The 19,142-nt window shown below is 37.1% G+C and overlaps 1 protein-coding gene and 1 long non-coding RNA gene across 2 annotated transcripts in view; one reads left to right on the top strand and one right to left on the bottom strand.

Annotated features, from left to right (window-relative positions):
- The window catches only part of LOC103280163 (uncharacterized), a 45,935-nt gene extending 38,529 nt beyond the window's left edge, over nt 1-7,406 (top strand). The window contains exon 3 of the long non-coding RNA XR_507208.3: nt 3,838-7,406. This is a non-coding gene — a long non-coding RNA (uncharacterized LOC103280163). The remainder of the gene's footprint in view (nt 1-3,837) is intronic.
- The window catches only part of rab31 (RAB31, member RAS oncogene family), a 55,487-nt gene that overhangs the window by 23,989 nt on the left and 12,356 nt on the right, over nt 1-19,142 (bottom strand). The window contains exons 2-3 of the mRNA XM_008118187.3: nt 7,326-7,405; nt 2,433-2,514 (exon numbers count right to left, since the gene is read on the bottom strand). Coding sequence (XP_008116394.1) covers nt 2,433-2,514; nt 7,326-7,405 — 162 coding nt within the window. The remainder of the gene's footprint in view (nt 1-2,432; nt 2,515-7,325; nt 7,406-19,142) is intronic.

Raw genomic sequence — 19,142 nt, 5'->3', positions numbered from 1 at the left:
CTAACAAAGTCATAGTTAGGGGGAAAATAAAAATAAACAGCACCAAGATGTGCAACTTGTTCCAAAGACGTGAAAGAGATGTGACCAAATATTACATATGTAGATTGTATAGATGTTGGACCCACTTATTTGTTGATCAAGAATCATTGTAAATTTAAATCATTTCAGATAGCACAGAGCTTAATAATGTGAGGCTGTTTAAGAAGAGGATCTTTGTCCAAGAAAAGGGATATGCCTGGAAAGATGCTACTGGAAGTATGCTCCCTACTAAAACCAACATTTCCATTTTTCTTTTACCCCGATGCAAACCACATGGTCTATCACTCATATGTGCTCCTGTCCATTTTAACAGCCAAACTTTAGCTGCTACTTACCTGTGGGACCAAGCCTTTACTCAACAGTAATAAGAGACATTGAACCATGCATGCAATGGAGAACTGACATTGGATTGACGCTTTTGGATTATGTGATTTTAACTGTTTTTACTTTCAATGTTTTAATCTGTTTTTACCTGGGATGTTTTAAATGCTATGGGTTTATCATTTTTAACACTATGTTCATTGTCCATATATTATGTTGTAAACCGCTTCGGGTCCCCTAGGGAAGGAAGGCAGTATATAAATGATGTAAATAAATAAATAAAAACTTACTGGGTTAAGGAAAAAAATGCACTGATGCAATATTTGCACAGGCAAAAGGTGAAAAAAACATGGAAAGATATGAGAGAGGATCTTTTTGCTGCTGCACTCCAGTTGTAGAATGATCTTCCCTTGTAGGCCTGATCAGTGCTAGAGCTAAGTTCATTCTGGCATCAAGTTAAAACAGGGTATTTTTTCTATTATTAAACCCTTTAGGACACCACACAATTATTTCAAAACGAAGATGGATATGGTTTTAAACAGTTTTAACCATTTGACCTGTTTTCATTTATTTAATGTTTTTTCTGCTTATTAAAATTGTCCTTTATTATTTTTGATTCTAAATTGATTTAAAGGGTTTAAATTTATTATACTTGTATGTCACTCTGAGAATTTAGGATGGAATATAATTTTTTACTGAAATAGAAGCAAGACAAATACATACAAAAACACTGCTAAGCATGTCTGCTACATTCTTTTAGTAAATACCAAATCTAGCTCCTTCGTGATCTGGAAACTCAGCTACATCACAAATGTATCTCAAACTTTACCCCCTATTTTCAAAAACAAGGATACATTTTAAAAGGGCCTCTGGTTGTAGTTATGTGCATTCAGAGAGCTGGAACTATACTTCATTCCATTGAAGCAGGAAAGCAGGATCTAGCAGACTCCTCACTAGAGAACAATGGTTTTCTATAATTCTTCTATCCTTAGAGAGACCCCCCAGTCCTCCCTCCCATATTGTTCAAGAGAGTATCCAAAGCATTGGGAGATGATTTTCAGAGGGCAGAGCCAGCATGGCATAGTAGTTTGAGAGCTTGACAATTCTGAAGACCGGGGTTGGAATCCCAGCTCGGCCTTGAAACACACAGAGTGACGTCTGTCTCAAAGGAAAGCAATGGCAAACCTCTTCTGAACATGTCTTGCCAAGAAAACCCTGTAATAGTTTTGCTTTAGGATTGCCATAGGTCTGAAATGACTTGAAGGCACACAATAACGTAACAGGGTGCAGGGGGAAGGCAGAAGCATTGAAAAATGCTATTTCCCTCCTCCCTCTAGTGCAATGGTTCTGAACCTGGGGTCCCCAGACGTTTCTGACCTACAACTCCCAGAAATCCTAGCCAATTTACCCGCTGTTAGGATTTCTGGTAGTTGAAGGCCAAAAACATCTGGGGACCCCAGGTTCAGAACCACTGCTCTAGTGCCAGCAGAACTATCATAAGCACAACATTAGATCAACTAATAGTTTTTGTAAGAAAAATAACTACAGGCTATTTTGTGGGGTATAGTACATATCAACTTATTACAAGCTAGAGATAGATGAAATTTATAATAACAAAATAAGCTCATTGCTAACACATGTGTGTCTTTGCTATAGTTCCAAGGCTGTGGAGCTTAAAGACTAGAAGCCTGGCATGGATACCAAAGGCACTCCCAGGTTATTTTATGTAAACGAACTGACGAATTTAACTATTTCAATTATTTTTGTAAGCTGCACATCCATCGTTGGTTACAGGGTGGCTTGACTTCCTTAACTTTCTCAGGACCATTTTGCTTCACTGTTCTTCCCCCGTCCACATAAGGAAAATGCAGCAGTGAAGTGTGGTTTCTTGCTGAAGGAAGACATGGAAAAGCTCCTCTCAGTTTAGTATTTCTACCAGGAACTTTATGAGGTCAGGGGAACTTTCAGCAAACTAATGTCATTTATCTGATTGATTTACCTTCAAGGCAACAAATATGGCATATTTAAGACAGAATCATATTTCAGTTAAAAGACAGCCGAACCATACTCACTCGCTCTTGGCCTGCTGTATCCCAGATCAGAAATTTATGAAGCTCATTTCCACAAGGCACAGTTTTAGTCATGAAAGAAGCACTGAAAATTTCAAGAGAAGCAGCATATTATTTAGATGCAAAGTTTGCTTATTATTAACAAAAAGTCTCTAAGGGAAAATATTTATCTGTTTCAAGACACAAGGTTTGTCAGTTTTAACACTCAGCTTTAGCTAAATGTCCTAAGGGAAGGTAAATAATTTATTCTTAAGATGCTTTGAAGTAATATATGAAAATTTAATTATTCTTATTTACTGGTAATCTGGAGAGTTTAATTAGGTACACCAAGGATCTGTAAACAAACAGTAATGTTTTTAACTGGAAAAAGAGGTTATTTGATGTTTCCTGAGTCGTGCTGGAAAGCCAAAGAGAATGAGAGCCCAGAAGCAGATGTTTCTCTACACCATGGCCTAAATTTCTAACATAAATATTAAAAAAACCGTGAAAGATATAAAAGCATGGCTTCCAGAAACAAAGACATTATAACTTTCAGTATATACAGTGTTTCTCAGACATACAAAAGACATCAGAGAACCAGAAAAAAACTACATATTTCAAGTTTTCTGTTAGTTGGAGCACTCTTAGTATTATCCCTGCAGGAACCAGAAAATAAATCCACCAAGGAACCCCCTCCAAGTGATTGATACCACCAGGGCCAGGTAAATGGGAAGGGAGCAGTTTGCCTGGAAATAATTAGATCTCACTTCATTTCCAGTATAACCCTATCAGCAAGGTCTTCAGATGGTCAGGAATTCACCAAGCTAGCAATCCAGATAACTACAAACAAAATGAGGTAAGACACAAAGTTGTTAACCACAGCCACTCTAAAGATCAAAACAGAAAGCACTGTGGTTTGCAGAGTTAAAATAGCTGCAAGCAACAAAGACATCAGGAAGCTGTTAGGAGATTTACAGGTATGTAGCTGCCTCAGAATGCCAGGTGTTTGCTGTCTATTTGACAGATGCTGTTACTCAGTGTCAGGATCCATCATATAAACTTATGACAGTCATATAGTATTACCCCCATATCCGTAGAACTGGTATTTGAAGTTTCATTTATCCATATCTGATAAAATATGTCATTCCTAGGCATTTTCTAGGGCTTCCAGTCTGACCGTATGGTATTCTTCAGTGAGAAGTTCTCTGTTTCAATAGGATTCATTATCCACCATTTCACTTATCCACATGAAGTCTAGCAATATAGCCCTTATGGATACAGGGGTCATGCTATATATTTTAAAACGGGCCAATTTCCAAATTGTATATCCCGCCCCCCAATAGCAAGTTAAGAGTCTGGATTATAAACACTGAACTGCCAGATCTCATTAAAAAATCTGTCTGAAATACTGCGTTTTGCCTTTTTCTAGGTTTGCTCAGGTTTGGACGGGCCTCTACATGAGAGTAAATGAAATTAGAAGGCTGCTATCATCTTCTTCTAATTGCTCCTGAGAAATTTCTCCTCAAGAGCTGTTAAGCTTGAACAGCAGGCATACAGCAGAACTGACTAAAATGATGTTTTATCACCTATGGGGTTTTAGTGCTTACTTTTTCCACATTTCAGATTCAGAGCACTTTGAATGATCGAGCATTTGTAATTAAGTGTGCCCCCACTCTGTGTATATCTGTGTGTGTGTGTGTGTGTTTGTGTGTGGTGAGATGTCAAGTGTTCTTCAAACCTACTTTCAAATTACTCAAATTAATGAACTCTGTACTGAACACAAAAATTAAAATAACAAAGGAAGAGAACTGATCTCACAGGCATTTTGAGCTTCTGTTATTTCTCTCTGGTACTTCACACTGTGGAGCTGTTTAAAGGTTTGACAAGAAATGTCGACTGCAATCCTAGAGATACATATTTGGGAATATGTCCCCATTACATTCAAAAGAGACTTGCTTATAAAGAAATATATATATAGAAGAAACGGTCTTATGTTAGAACACCTTCAGTCACAACAGTTGCTTGAATTTTAAATCTGATCATCACTTTGTGTAGATGAGACAAACAAAATAATTATATACTGAATTTGGAAAACTATGGTTGATAATTAGGAAAATGCCCACAATGCTAAATCAATTTCCTTTTTCATTTTAAATTTGCATATTTAACAGAACTGCATTTACTGTACAGATGTTTTTTGTTTTAAACAGGGTCATCTCCAGATAACATGTTTTATGTGTTTTCATGACATTATTAGAATATGTGAGATTCCCATTTAATGGGGAGATGTAGAGTTGTTCAAAACTGATAAACCTATACAGTAGTCAACTATTTCCTATATTACTACTCATTTCACTGAAAAGAAAATAATGAATTAATGCTGGTGGAAATATTATTTTGTCCCTCTTTTTGCATTGTCTCTTCTTGCAACATTTTCTACAGCTAGAAAAAATAATAATTCATGTCTTAAACAGAAAGATGCAGGCATAACCTTATCTACCCTCAAGACCAAGCATATAATATTGATTTTAAGTAATTTCAAAGGAATGTACAGTTTGTCAAGGCATTCTTTGAAAGACTACCAACTCCTGTACTAGAAGAAAGATGTGATGCCCCTTCACAACTATGTAGATATTTGAACAATATGGCTTTTTCTTAACTCCTTGAATCACAGTGCTAATCTGCTTCCTCTGCCATCCCGTTATTAAAATGCAACATACAGCATATTTAATAAATTGCAGTTGCGGACAAAAACAATACTGCTAGGAAGCTTGTTCTTGTTTTCTAATTTATTTTTGAATTTAAAAAAAGGAAAACCACACTCCTAATTCCCAAATTCCCACTTCTTTGGCAGCAGAACAAGATCCACCTTCCTTCAAGATCTTTGACCTACATTTCACATACAATTTTCCACTGCTTCCTGGCATGGAATAAAAATAAAAAGGCAAAAACTTCCATGACTCCAGATGGATCTTATACCAGGACAAATGATGGCTTAAAGCAGCCATCATTCTATGGCTTTATTAATAGGGGAGATGGCACAACAAAAGATGTAAAATGTAAAACGCTACATCTTCCACATACCTGAGAACAGGTCATTAACCACTAGTTTAACTGAAGCCTTTCACACTATTCAGTTATAAAGTTAACACTACGATACCAATGCAGCTGCTATGGTTATATTCTTTAGAATCCTGGGATTTATAGTTGAGTGAGGCACAAGATCTCTCTAATGGATCAATCTAAATGCCCCTCATAAACTGCAGATCCCAGGATTACACAGCATGTTGCCATGGCAGTTAAGGTAGAATGGTAGTGATATATAATGTTAAAGAGCCCCTGATCTAATTTAACATTACACCTGCTAGTTATGCTACCACGGAGGCAAGACTAACTGGAAACATTTGGCTGCCTGTGGCAAAGGAGAGAATGGTGCCAAGTCAAGATGTAGATTACTGAAAGCAAGCCATATTACTTAGTACATGAAGTAGAAAATCACTTTCCTATTCCCTGGCAGTAATAAATACAATCATATCAAAATAACTAGTTGTGGCAATTCTACTCAGAGAGGATCAAGGAGTCCTGATAAAGACTTCCTCCTGCCTTCCTTTTCTATTCTCCAAACCTTATCAAGACTTCCTTCCTCTTGAAGTCTGTTCTTGCTCAACTTCCATTCTTTTTGTATCTTATTTTTGCAATGTTTTAGTGCCGCAAGGGTCCCGTGATGCCCTAATTGATCAAAAGATATTATTCTCTAGCCTAGCACTACTGATACAGAGAGATTTTAGCAATGATAATATTGTTCCTAGCAGGCAAAATTTTAAGACAGGGTTGGTATTTACGCCCCCAATCACTTGCTTTAGATTAGAACAATCTGGCAGAGTTAACTCTAAACATAAATACACATGAATTAAATTCAAGTCAGAAGGTGGCTTGTCTAATATATTGCATAGGTTATTAGCTCTGAAGTTCGCGAATAATTAATGAAGATGAATTACATGCCAGCTACTTATGCTGTGTCATCCTGTCTTGTTAAAATCCTAAGCAATGTGTTGAATTATAAAATGAAACCTCGATTTTATGGATAAGAAGATGCATGCTTAGGAATGGTTAGTTAGCAAATATTAAATGTCATAATTTGTATTTAGATGATCTCCTTGTCGATGTTGTTACAATAACCCAAAGATAAACCTTATGTCTAAATAAACAGCTGTAACTCCTATTTGGATTCACCTTTTCCTGGACTAGATTGAATAATAAATGTTCAGCCAACGAAAGAGATAAAATAGAGCAGTCATATGTATAGGTCCTGAGTTTATGCTTCTCTGTATCCTGCTCAAACAACTGGTTGGCATCCCAAAGGATGTGAAGTACTTGATTAAAGGAAGAGAATGTTCAGGCCTGAATCTGCCTGAAAACCATGCCCATATAAAATGGGAGCTCTGTTCCCTAATCCCAGGACATGGTCTGATTCCAATAACTCAAGTACAAAAGAAGTGCACTCTTCATATGCTCTCCATATGATATTGGACTATAATGCCCATCATCCCAAACCACTGACCAAATCAGCTGGGGCCGAGGAGAGTTTTAGTCAACATCTGCTGGTCCACTACTTCTGCTTTATTGGGAGCCTATAGAGAAATTCAATCTTTTACAAAACAAAGAGGGAGGAGGCAAGGAAGATGGTTGCTGAATTACTAACAGTCCAGGGTACAGACTGGACTGTGGTTTGGAATCAGCATTAAAGAGGAAGTTAAAATGTTTTCTCAATTGATAACTGTTACCTTATACAACATTCAGACCAATGAAAAGAGGTACTGTTATCCTTTCACATTTTGAATTATAAGGTGATTTAGTTAACTATATTCACTGTATTTAACTTTACTAGAATGTACAAATATACACAGTAATACTTACCCAATAGTGGGGCTAATATTGTGGTCAAAATGATCCTGAACAAATCGACAAACTATACTTGATTTTCCAACTCCAGTATCCTGAAAAATTAGAAAGGAAGAATCAATTAATCAGTCTTGCTTTTCAACTTGGTCTATGTTAATTTAGAGAAAGAACTGATGAGGAGGCATAAGACTTAGAAGTGCTATTCTGCCCACAGAGAACTCCAGCAGTAAAAAGCTCACCATGGGGGCAAAACTTGATATAGGATGGATGTTCACAGGATCCTAACTCTCTTTTGTTCCCTTAAAATGTTCCCAAACACAACCTGAAATTATAGCAGCCTGGAGCTGAAAGGAGTTAAATTCCGCCCACCAAGAATGGAAGGAAAATAAAACTACCCCCTCTCCACCACCCCATCCCATTTACAACAAATTGGTGGGACTTCAGATGTGATTCAAAGTCTTCCCTACTACCATTACAATTTCGCTTGTCTAACAGCTTTCATCATGAAGTAGTAACAGCAAACATACACTCACGGCATGCCGTTTTACTGCAATTATAATAAATAATTAAAGAAGAGTCCGATGGTTTTAATATTTAAAAACTATCCCATTCCAGTCAATAATTGTGGTAGGATGTTGCGGTACATATTTTATGAAAAAGAAGTCCTTTGTAGCCATGTTTGGGCAATGCAATTATTTCCCACTAGAACTGTATGATTAAAAATATTAACTGCAGATACTTTGGATGAAATTGCCCATATATAAACTGACCTGGAGAGGGAGGATTTTAATAGGCATTTGCTCTTTGGCCATAGTAACACGTATCTGTAGACCAAATCGCTTGTTGTCTCCATTATTATAGTTTTTTGGCACAAGATGGAAAACTTTTAATTCCTTCAAGAATTTTAAGAACTATGTTCGTTCTTCCAACTTTGTGCTATTATTTATTTATGGAATTTTTATTCCACATTTCTCCCAAAATGAGATTCAAGCAGTTCTTATACTTGATGTTAATTTTATTGTATGTGTTGTCATGCTTCATTCTCTGTTATCAGAGTTTTATTTTGTGATATCCTTAGTGCATTTTATGTTTTAACAGATTCTACACCATGCAGACAAGTTTGATTTAAAAGTACAATAAATAAAAACATAAATGAATTATTCACTTAATACCCATGACACCCATTGGCTTGCTTTGATTAATGGTATTTATTGTTTCTATGATTAGATGTCTGACATTCAAGTTCTGAGTCATGATTTTGCATGGCAAATGGTCCACAGACTAAAGCATCATGATTTCAGATTGTTTCTCTTCCCCATTTCACAAGGATTGTTTTTCATTTTCACCAAAACAATTTAAGACTTTATTAATATGATACCCCAGGTCCAAAAAGCAGATGTACTATATTGATAAGTCCCCCTTTTCTATTGTTTCAGACAACAAAGTAGTTTCAAACATATACTCTCAGATTCTGGCATAATGATAGATGTCAAAAGGGAGGGGACTAGCTTCAGAAGACACACCTTTTTGTAGTGTGCTTAGTTGGAAAACGTTCCTAATAAATTTCAGTGTTCCTTTGAAGCTTGGTAAGTCTGCATAGTCATAAAGCACATAAAATTCCCCTGAAAAGATATGGTGCATAAACTTATGGGTTATATTAGGATATCACTGATGAATCTAGCAGGACTAAAATATGAATATTTATTCTTGGGGGTTGGTGGAAGTCTTCTGTGAAATATTCCTCATTTGATTGTTCTTATCTTATTTTTCAATTAAACTTGTTAAAATTAAAAATGCTTGTTTGAATTACAACTCTGCATTGATTTATATCATCCTCCTTCTGTGCCTTTGGCATACTGTCTACTACAGATTGATCTGTGGGTCTAAGTGAGTGATTGGGACTGCAGCAGATTACATCTGCTTGCTTCCTTCTATAATTGTATGAATCAGTGAAAACTGTTCTTCGTTTCCCATAAACTGGGTGGGAGAAAAGGATAATATCTCCAAAAACAGAAATAGTTCTTGACAAATCATTATTCAGATGTGTTCATTAGAAGCCAAAGCAAAGATTTAATTATCTTCCTTAATCAAAACAAATTATTTTAGTTTGAAAATGCTTGTCTTGTACAAAATCTTTTTACATAGAAAAAGATTTAATACCTAATCCTAAGCAAGACTTTTTTTACCTAGCAATTATTTGTGTGTGTATAGGATCTTTATACTAGTACACACATTCACATTTTAAAAGTTACTTCAATTAGAAAAGAGAAGAAAGTATCACTTGTGAATGTTTTCAATATCACCCATGGCTTCAGAATGCATGAACATTACACCTACAGTGCAACCTCTCCTGTGGCCACAAGGGGAAGATCCTAGACAAGGTTTCCTACAGCAAAATTTAGATAATACTCAAAGAGTGATGTTAGACAATTAGTAAAATAGCATTACATCAATACACCTATAAAAACAAGCAAACAGTAAACTGCCTGGGGAAAAGTAAAACTTGAAATTTACATACGTATAAAATATTTTTTTTATTATATATTCAAGGACACTCTCAGACAAAATTATACCTCTATAGTTTTTCCAAAAATGTACTGTAAGAAGTCTGGAATGTTGCTGGACATCGATGAAGTCATTCAGATATCTATTCCTTCCCTTACCATGCTTCCCTACCATGAGCAATACAATCTGATCTCTGTTTAATATTAAATATTAGTGAGTTCAATGGGACAACAACTACTACTATTATCATTTTTTATTCATTTATACCTTGACTTTTTCCAGATAATGGGAAACAAGACAGCTAACAACATAAGTTTAAAAATTAAAAATTCAAAAGAAAAGTACAAATATAAGATTTATAAAACAACTAGCTGTGCCCAGCCACACGCTGATGTGGCAAAGTCTGGTGGTAAGGAAGATAAAGTATTAAAATGCATTTTAAAAATATATGCAGACCCTTAAAATCAGCACCACACAACATGAAAAGCCCAAGGCTCATCCCTTTGCAAAAGCCTGGTAGCACAAAAATGTTTTGAGCTGTCACTGGAAGGTAAACAAGGACAGACCCATCTTGGTCTCTCTAGGGAAGAAATACCAAATACTAGAAGCAGCTACTGAGATGGCCCTCTCCCTTGTTCCCAGGTCTTACCTGTTGCTGCACAGATAATTTGGTGGGCAAAGCTGAGAGAAATTAACACCCACACATCCCACCTCATGCACCCAGGTCTTTCCAATACATGTTAGCATATTAATCTGGGATCAAGACCACCGGCCTAGAAGTTAGCACTAAATAACTTAATTTTAAGCACTAGGCAGTTAGTGATATTATAAAACTTAGCTATTGTGAGTAGGACAAATGTGGTTCTTAATTGATATGAGCATTTATTTCAGAAGCCATTTAGATAAATTTTCTACTATAAATGACTCAGCTAATTAAAGAAAATTAAGGTTTTGCAACTCTTTGAACAAGGCAGGCTTGGAACTTGGTCCTGGAAACAAGGAACTGGAGTGGCGTAGTCCACACACGTTCTCACTCCTCAAGCTGACGAATGGACTCCGCAAGGATCTCCTTGCGGTAAAACACCTATATAGGATCTTGTTTTCCCGCCAAGGAACACTTTCCCTGGAGAACAAGAAGTGAAACCCAAACTGTGTCCAGATGCATGACTCCTTAGAATTTCCCAAGGGAAACAGGCTTAATCAGCTAATTGTCTGGCAGCGATTCTGGCGCTTCGGCGATTCGCCTCCCTAGCGCCTCTATCTCTATTATAATTATCCTTACGAGAAAACGGGGGAGAATTCTGCCCAAGGCTTGTTTGGCTGACTTCTTGAGGGCAAACATCCTGCAGGTGCAGGGGCTCCGATTCTGGCTGAATCGGTGGGAAACCCAAGTTTTCCTCTTCGTCTGCCACAATAGTACTAGGAACGGGACTACATGGCCCATGAGACATCACAATAGTAAACATACCAACTATTTAAATTGTTCAGTTGATTATCAGCGGTGTATCAATATATTTAAAGAAATGTACACATTATCAAAATCTCAATACGGCTCTTTTTAAGTTATTGAAAAAAATACAACTGGGAAAAAGAACACATTTAAAAGGAAATCCTACAGTTATGTTGTCTTCTACGTTTTCTGTTTTGTCCCAGATTCAAAAATTTTTTTTCCAAAAAATGAAACATAAACCCTCTTAAATAAAATATACCCTTGCCAGTTAAAATTGGGACCCACTGATTAAATAGATAGCTGTAATGTATTAGGCTATCAATTAAATTTATTAAAATGTCCCACTCTACATCAAAAATTGCGAGATTCAGTACAAAACGATCCCTTTATCTGCATGGCCAGTATCTGTGGTTTCACTTACCTGTGTCCAAACATGTTCTCTCTAGCCATTTTCTGGGGCCTCCAGCGTGATTCTATAGTATACTTCGGGTGGAAATTGACCACAGAGTTGTGCTGGAAGACCAAGGAAGGCTAGAGAGATATTCCCTGTAAACATTTTCTGTGTCCTGGTGACATGCTTCCACTGGAAGGTGTTTACTTCAAAGGGTTTTACTGTTTTACATCTTCATATTTCCTTGGTAAGTTCAGAAAGGTATCCCCCATGAGGTTATTCTTGTATTCATTTCTGTTTGAGTACAAAATAAAACCAATGGAAAAAAATGTGCTCTCCAAATGTTTTTAGGCTACCCATCATCTCAATCACTAGATGGAAATGAGTAGAATGTTGGTTTGGAGAATATAATTGTAGAGTAACTACTGAAGTAACTTCTCTGGTCAGTATGACAGAAAACATTGTTTGGAAAACCTATTAATAGTAAACAAGCATCGCAATTGTTTTTAACTGCAAATAAAAAGGAATTTTCCTACAATCTATGTTTAAAACTATTTGATTTTAAATATGTTGTCAATATTCTGCTTCTTAATTATGTCTGACTTGGCAACATACATGTAATTTGCATTGCAGTGCTTTAAATTTCTGGGGTGGATGTTAACTGAAAATGCTGACAAAGCTTTAATTTCATAACATTAACCAGATGCTATTATAAAATGCTGGCAGCTTTAACATGGGACATTAATTTGTGTGTTAAGCCATGTTTTCACTTGGTCAAAAATATTTCTGCATTATGAAATAATATACTTCATTAAGATATACATTTATGATTTTTGTATTTTCACGTTTATGGGTAATATTGACATTTTTCCAGAATGAAAGTTGTCTGAATTTTAAACATATTTTTAAAAGAAAAAAAAACCCTATCATGTGGCTGACAGCACCACTTGCAAAAAAAAAAAAAAAAAAGAACACAATTTTAGTTTTTCAATTATTATTGTTTTTGCTTCCCTAGGAGCAAATAAGGAAGGGAATAAAGGGGCAACAAGCAAGGAAAAAAGATGAAACAGTCCAAATCATTAGAGAGAACTTCTATGGTAGGGGAAAATGTCTAGAAGGAATCCTTTCCTTAAAGACATGAGAGAGCCTGTGACTTACTTCCATTGCAAAATCATCCTTAATCATAGTCTACTCTTCAGGTTCTGACAGCTCTGTAACTTTTCAGTTGCACTTCTAAAGCCACATGTCAGAATCCTTTCATGCAGCTAGAGAGGAGTATTTAAATGCAACTGTCAGTCAATACAAATTGTGTGACTTTTGAAAAGTGTTAGTAGCTACTGGTTGCAATTATAGGGTTTTTTAAACATTAAATATAATTTCAAGCTAGTTTTTTTAGAAACAAATCCACTATAGCGTCACTCATAACTAACTCACTTTCATACTTTCCCTAACACTGCATTTGGAGGTTCAGTTCACAACAGGTACAGCCAGTATTAATCAACTGTAGTAATAACCTGTAGGCAAAAATATAAAACTATTCCACATAATGACCATGTCTTACTACCCAACTCCAGAAAATCAAAATACACCTTGTCTTTAAACACAACCAATGCCTTTTGTATATTTGAGAGACAGAAAGTAGGTTATAAAAATATTGTTCACCAACCAGAGTTTGGTAATGCAATCTACAGTAGAGTCTCACTTATCCAACATTCGCTTATCCAACGTTCTGGATTATCCAACGCATTTTTGTAGTCAATGTTTTCAATACATCGTGATATTTTGGTGCTAAATTTGTAAATACAGTAATTACTACGTAGCATTACTGCATATTGAACTACTTTTTCTGTCAAATTTGTTGTATAACATGATGTTTTGGTGCTTAATTTGTAAAATCATAACTTAATTTGGTGTTTAATAGGCTTCTCCTTAATCTCTCCTTATTATCCAACATATTCGCTTATCCAACCTTCTGCCGGCCTGTTTATGTTGGATAAGTGAGACTCTACTGTATTTGCAAATTATGCTATACATTGTAATAACTACTATAAAGCTTTTCTATTTGTGACAATGTCCTCTCTTTAGAAGAATGCATTAGTTATTTTAAGGTCTTTGCTACTGAAACTTGGCATATGCATGTGTTTTAAAAAAAAAACATTATTTCTGGAGAAACATTTGATCATTGAAATAGGCACTGTTTCACCATAGCTATACATTAAGTAGGTAAAGGCTTTCCCCTGACATTAAATCTAGTCATGTCCAACTCTGGGGGTTGTGCTCATCTCCATTTCTAAGTTGCAGAGCCGGCATTGTCTGTAGACACCTCCAAGGTTATGTGGCCAGCATGACTGCATGAAACGCCGTTACCTTCCAGCCAGAGCGGTACCTATTGGTCTACTCACATTTGAATGTTTTTGATCAGCTAGGTTAGCAGAAGCTGGGGCTAACAGCCAGAGCTCACATTGCTTCCTGGCTTCGAACTGCCCACCTTTTGGTCAGCAAGTTCAGCAGCTCAGCAGTTTAACCCACTATGTCACCGGTACATATGTACATTATGTGTACCATAATTAATTCCAGTAATGATTTTCATTACCCCCACCCCACCTCACCCCACTGTTATGATTCTTTCCCACAGGAATCACTTTCACAAAGAAAAATCTTCCTCCTCCCAATCATTTTTCTTCTGAAATATCCCTACATGCCTAGCCTTATTTCCCATTTCAAAATAATTTTAAACTCAGATAGAATTCATATTATAGGATAGTGATCTCCAGCATCTCTCTCTTTTCACCTGAAATGTTACCAAAAGCATCCTGACAACCTTACTTTAGATAAACAATGGATTTCATTGTTGTCCAAGGCAGTGTGATTTGGGTGTGGGTTTGGTTCTGGGCATATAGCCCTATCAGTTTAAAATTTCTCTGTTCTCCCTAAAATATATATTGCTCAGCAGGGCAGAATTAATAATGGGACAAAGCTATGCTAGTACCCAAAGCTTCAGCTTAACAATCCAAGTAACAAAACAGTCCAAATTGTTTAAAAACACAGTAACAAGATTAATTGTTTTTACTTTGGCAACCTTTATTTGCCTTCATATCCTGTTTCTCTTCCTTGTTTAAATCATTGACACATAACAACCAGCTTCTACCTATTGAATATTTTGGTAGGCTAGACATTTCTAAGGTAAATTGCATTAGTTCATATTTAATATGCATGTATTACTTTATTATTTATATATGACATTTTTCTCTCAAAATAGAAACTGATGCAGTTTACAAAGGCTAAAAACAAGAGCAGCTAAAAACTTGATGGTAAAAATTGAAACACAGTTAAAGAAATCATCACATTGAAATTAAAATAATTTAAAAGCAAAGTAAAATAAAAATAGAGGAGTTACCAATTAAAAAACCTGTTTGCATGAAAATATATTTGTCTGTTGGTGAAGGAAGAGCAGAGGGGGCATCAGTCTAACCTCCTCTGGAAGGGAAGCCTAAACTGGGAGCAACAACTAAAAAGGCTCTCTCCCACACTCTCTTCTGTGGGAGAGCCTGTAATCACAGTGACACAGAGAGGACCTTAAGAATCTTTCAAGTTTGAATAGGGAGGCACAGACTTTCAGATATAATGCTCTAAAAGCCTCATCATTCAAAATAAGATATTCAAGGTATCCTTCCAAGAAGTCTTTATATAACCTTTCTCAGCTATTGCAAATAACTGTAGATTAAATAAAGTCATGGTCAGAAATATGATAAAGTGATTGCTTTGGAACAATTTTTTTCTAACTATAACACAGTTGATTTAAAAATACTGTTCTACTTCTGGCAACTATTTTCAGGTGATTATATTTTCCAAATTGCATGACTCCCCACCCCACCCACCCATGTAAATACAGAAAACAATTTTTGTGCTTATAACTAGAGGGGGGGGGGGGAGAATGATGGACAGTCCCCAAGTTACAAACATCAGACTTACATATGACTCCTAGTTACAAATAGGGATGAGACAGTAGGAAGAGAAATGCATTCCTGTAAGAGTTATCATGGGGAAAACGTGCATCCACTTAAAATTTTTGCACCAATCCCTGTTTCCATGACAACCCCAAATTTTCAAAATCTAATTGTCCACAGGGACAGAAAGTGAGGTGAAATCTTCTGAACAAAGCACAGACAGCAAAACATAATTACAGGGATTGCTATCCAATACTTTAAAAAAAATGGCTGGAGTTACAATTAGGAATGTATCTTTTACAACTACATACGAATTCAACTTAAGAACAAACCTACAGAACATATCTTGTTTGCAATGCAGATACCGTCTGTGTACAACAAGTATCAGGACTATAGACTACATAAGCAAATTTTCATCCTAACACAGAGACAGAACTCTTTCAATGATTATTCAGTACAAATTTCCTACCAGAAGAAGTCATTTGCTTCTTCCCACACCATAAATGCATCATTATTATATCTCTTCCAGCTCATGGTATGGATAAACAGTGTACTAGCCAGCTTCATTAAGATAATTTTTGCGTGTTATATAGGGAAGAAGATCAGAGCCATTCACACAATCACATAGCCCACAGAAACAAGGCAGAAACATCACTTGAAAATACCCCTTATGTTTATAATTCTGCTTCGGCAATTTAGAGAAATAATACATTCGTGTCCCTCTGTGTGCTTTTCTAATTTAGCTTTTCCCTGGTGTGCAGTTTTATTTTGACCATCCCTTCCTTTGTGCGTACATACTTCCTCCTGCTCATTTCCTGTTTCCTTAAATGCAATCAGCTTGACAGTTTCTTCATCATATGGCAAAACCAGAAAGGGATCTACAGAACAAGTTTATGCCACATTTCTTATAATATTTCTAACAAACATAAAAATAAATCTTGCTCATCAAAATCATATACCATATACGAAGATATGCCGAGTTTTTCAGCCCTTATTTATGAGCTGAAAAAGCCTCCCCCGGCTTATAATCGGGTCAAGGCCAGCAACAGAGCCTGCAGGCTATTGCTTGCAATATGTGATCTATTTCTCTCTGCTCCCTTATCAGTGTGTTTTCTTTTGCAAAGCCTCCCTCGCTCTTAATCAAGGGAATGTTTTGAAAAGAGAGACACCCTTGCAAGTCAGGAAGAAGAAAAATATATATTCATTAATCTTATGACAGAATTTCCCCCTGAAGTCTGTTACCTTCTTCAATTTTTGTGTTGATTGATAATTGCTTGAGATCCCTGTTATCTTTGGTTTGTTGTTAATCGTGACGCCTGATTCTGCTGAGTGCGGTTTACATCTTATTGTGGTACAATAGTGTTTTTTTTGTTTTGCCTGTGTAGGTGTTTATTATTATTGTTGTTGTAGAGGTCATGAAGGCTGGATAAGTTAGATGCTACTGTATTGTTTTTTGGAGGCCCAGTGTAGCACTGACTGGCCTCTCAGTCTCAGTGCCTGGCTGCTTCTTGCCTGTGATGGTGTTGATTCTTATTGTTGTTGTTGTCATTGTTATTATTGTAATTGTTTTTTTGGAGGCCAAGTGTGAATGTAGGGATTGGGGAGGTGGATGAGCACTGAATGGCCTTGTAGACTCAGTGCATGGCTGATTCTTGCCTGTGTAGGTGTTTATTATTAGTGGGTGAGTGGATGGATAGATGAGTGGATGGATAGATAGAGTGGGTGCTCTCCTTGTTTCCTTTATTCCTATGCTGTTCCCTTTCTCTGCTCCGATCCTGAGCTCGCTGATAAGAACACACTGGTCAGAAAGGAGGGTAAATATAACCGGATCAATGGCCTTTCTCTCCCTTTTGCTCTTGGCTTTCCGGGCAGAGAGGGAGGGCTCTTGTACTTGGCGTTCCTTCGCTTCCCTTCCCTCCCTCCTTCCTTCGTTCTATCCGTCCCAGCCTTTCCTGCCTGCGGAGCCATGGAACTGGGTCAATGGGTTGGATGGCGGGGAAAGGGAGAAGGAAGAGGCCTTTAATTGAAATGCATGGACTCCATGCCATGGCGTGCTGGAATTTGTAGTTTGCATCCAGTCCAACCCCTTTCTTTCTTTTTGTCATGGAGGAAGAACCCACCCAAACCTTTCAGACAGATGGCCATCCGGTTTAGTTGTGTTGTTATAGTCACAATGCGTTGTTGTGAGTTTTTTGGGTCCAGATTGTGGTTTTGTGGTGTGGTTGTGTTGTTACAACCGGGAGGGAAGACTTTTGTGTTGTGTTGCCAAGTTTTGTATTTCTGGGGCGTTTAGTTGTGTTGTTATAGTCATGATGCGTTGTTGTGAGTTTTGTGGGTCCAGATTGTGGTTTTGTGGTTTGGTTGTATTGTTACAACCAGGAGGCAAGGTTTTTGCGTTGTGTTGTCAAGTTTTGTATTTCTGGGGCATTTAGTTGTGTGCCAAGTTTTGTATTTCTGGGGCGTTTAGTTGTGTTGTTATAGTCATGATGCATTGTTGTGAGTTTTATGGGTCCGGATTGTGGTTTTGTGGTGTGATTGTGTTGTTACAACCAGGAGGCAAGGCTTTTGCATTGTGTTGTCAAGTTTTGTATTTATGGGGCGTTTAGTTGTGTGCCAAGTTTTGTATTTCTTGGGCGTTTAGTTGTGGTGTTATAGTCACAATGCACTGTTGTGAGTTTTGTGGGTCCGGATTTTGTTTTGTGGTGTGATTGTGTTGTTACAACCAGGAGTCAAGGCTTTTGCGTTGTTTTGCCAAGTTTCGTATTTCTGGGGCGTTTAGTTGTGTTGTTATAGTCATGATGCGTTGTTGTGAATTTTGTGGGTCTGGATTGTGGTTTTGTGGTGTGATTGTGTTGTTACAACCAGGAGGCAAGGCTTTTGCATTGTTTTGTCAAATTTTGTATTTCTGGGGCGTTTAGTTGTGTTGTTATAGTCACGATGCATTGTTGTGAGTTTTGTGGGTCCGGATTGTGGTTTTGTGGTGTGGTTGTGTTGTTACAACTGGGAGGCAAGGCTTTTGCATTGTGTTGTCAAGTTTTGTATTTCTGGGGCGTTTAGTTGTGTGCCAAGTTTTGTATTTCTGGGGCGTTTAGTTGTGTTGTTATAGTCACGATGCATTGTTGTGAGTTTTGTGCATCCGGATTGTGGTTTTGTGGTGTGGTTGTGTTGTTACAACCAGGAGGCAAGGCTTTTGCGTTGTGTTGTCAAGTTTTGTATTTCTGGGGCGTTTAGTTGTGTGCCAAGTTTTGTATTTCTGGGGCGTTTAGTTGTGTTGTTATAGTCACGATGCATTGTTGTGAGTGTTATGGGTCCAGATTGTGGTTTTGTGGTGTGGTTGTGTTGTTCCAACCGGGAGGGAAGGCTTTTGAGTTGTGTCACCAAGTTTTGTATTTCTGGGGCGTTTAGTTGTGTTGTTATAGTCACGATGCGTTGTTGTGCGTTTTGTGGGTCCAGTTTGGTTTTGTGGTGTGATTGTGTTGTTACAACTGGGAGGCAAGGCTTTTGCGTTGTGTTGCCAAGTTTTGTATTTCTGGGGCATT

The sequence above is a fragment of the Anolis carolinensis genome, chromosome 4 (genome assembly GCF_035594765.1).
Source record: "Anolis carolinensis isolate JA03-04 chromosome 4, rAnoCar3.1.pri, whole genome shotgun sequence".
Classification (NCBI taxonomy): domain Eukaryota; kingdom Metazoa; phylum Chordata; class Lepidosauria; order Squamata; family Dactyloidae; genus Anolis; species Anolis carolinensis.
Note: the sequence above shows the minus strand (reverse complement) of the source record. Positions and strands in the feature narration are given on the sequence as shown.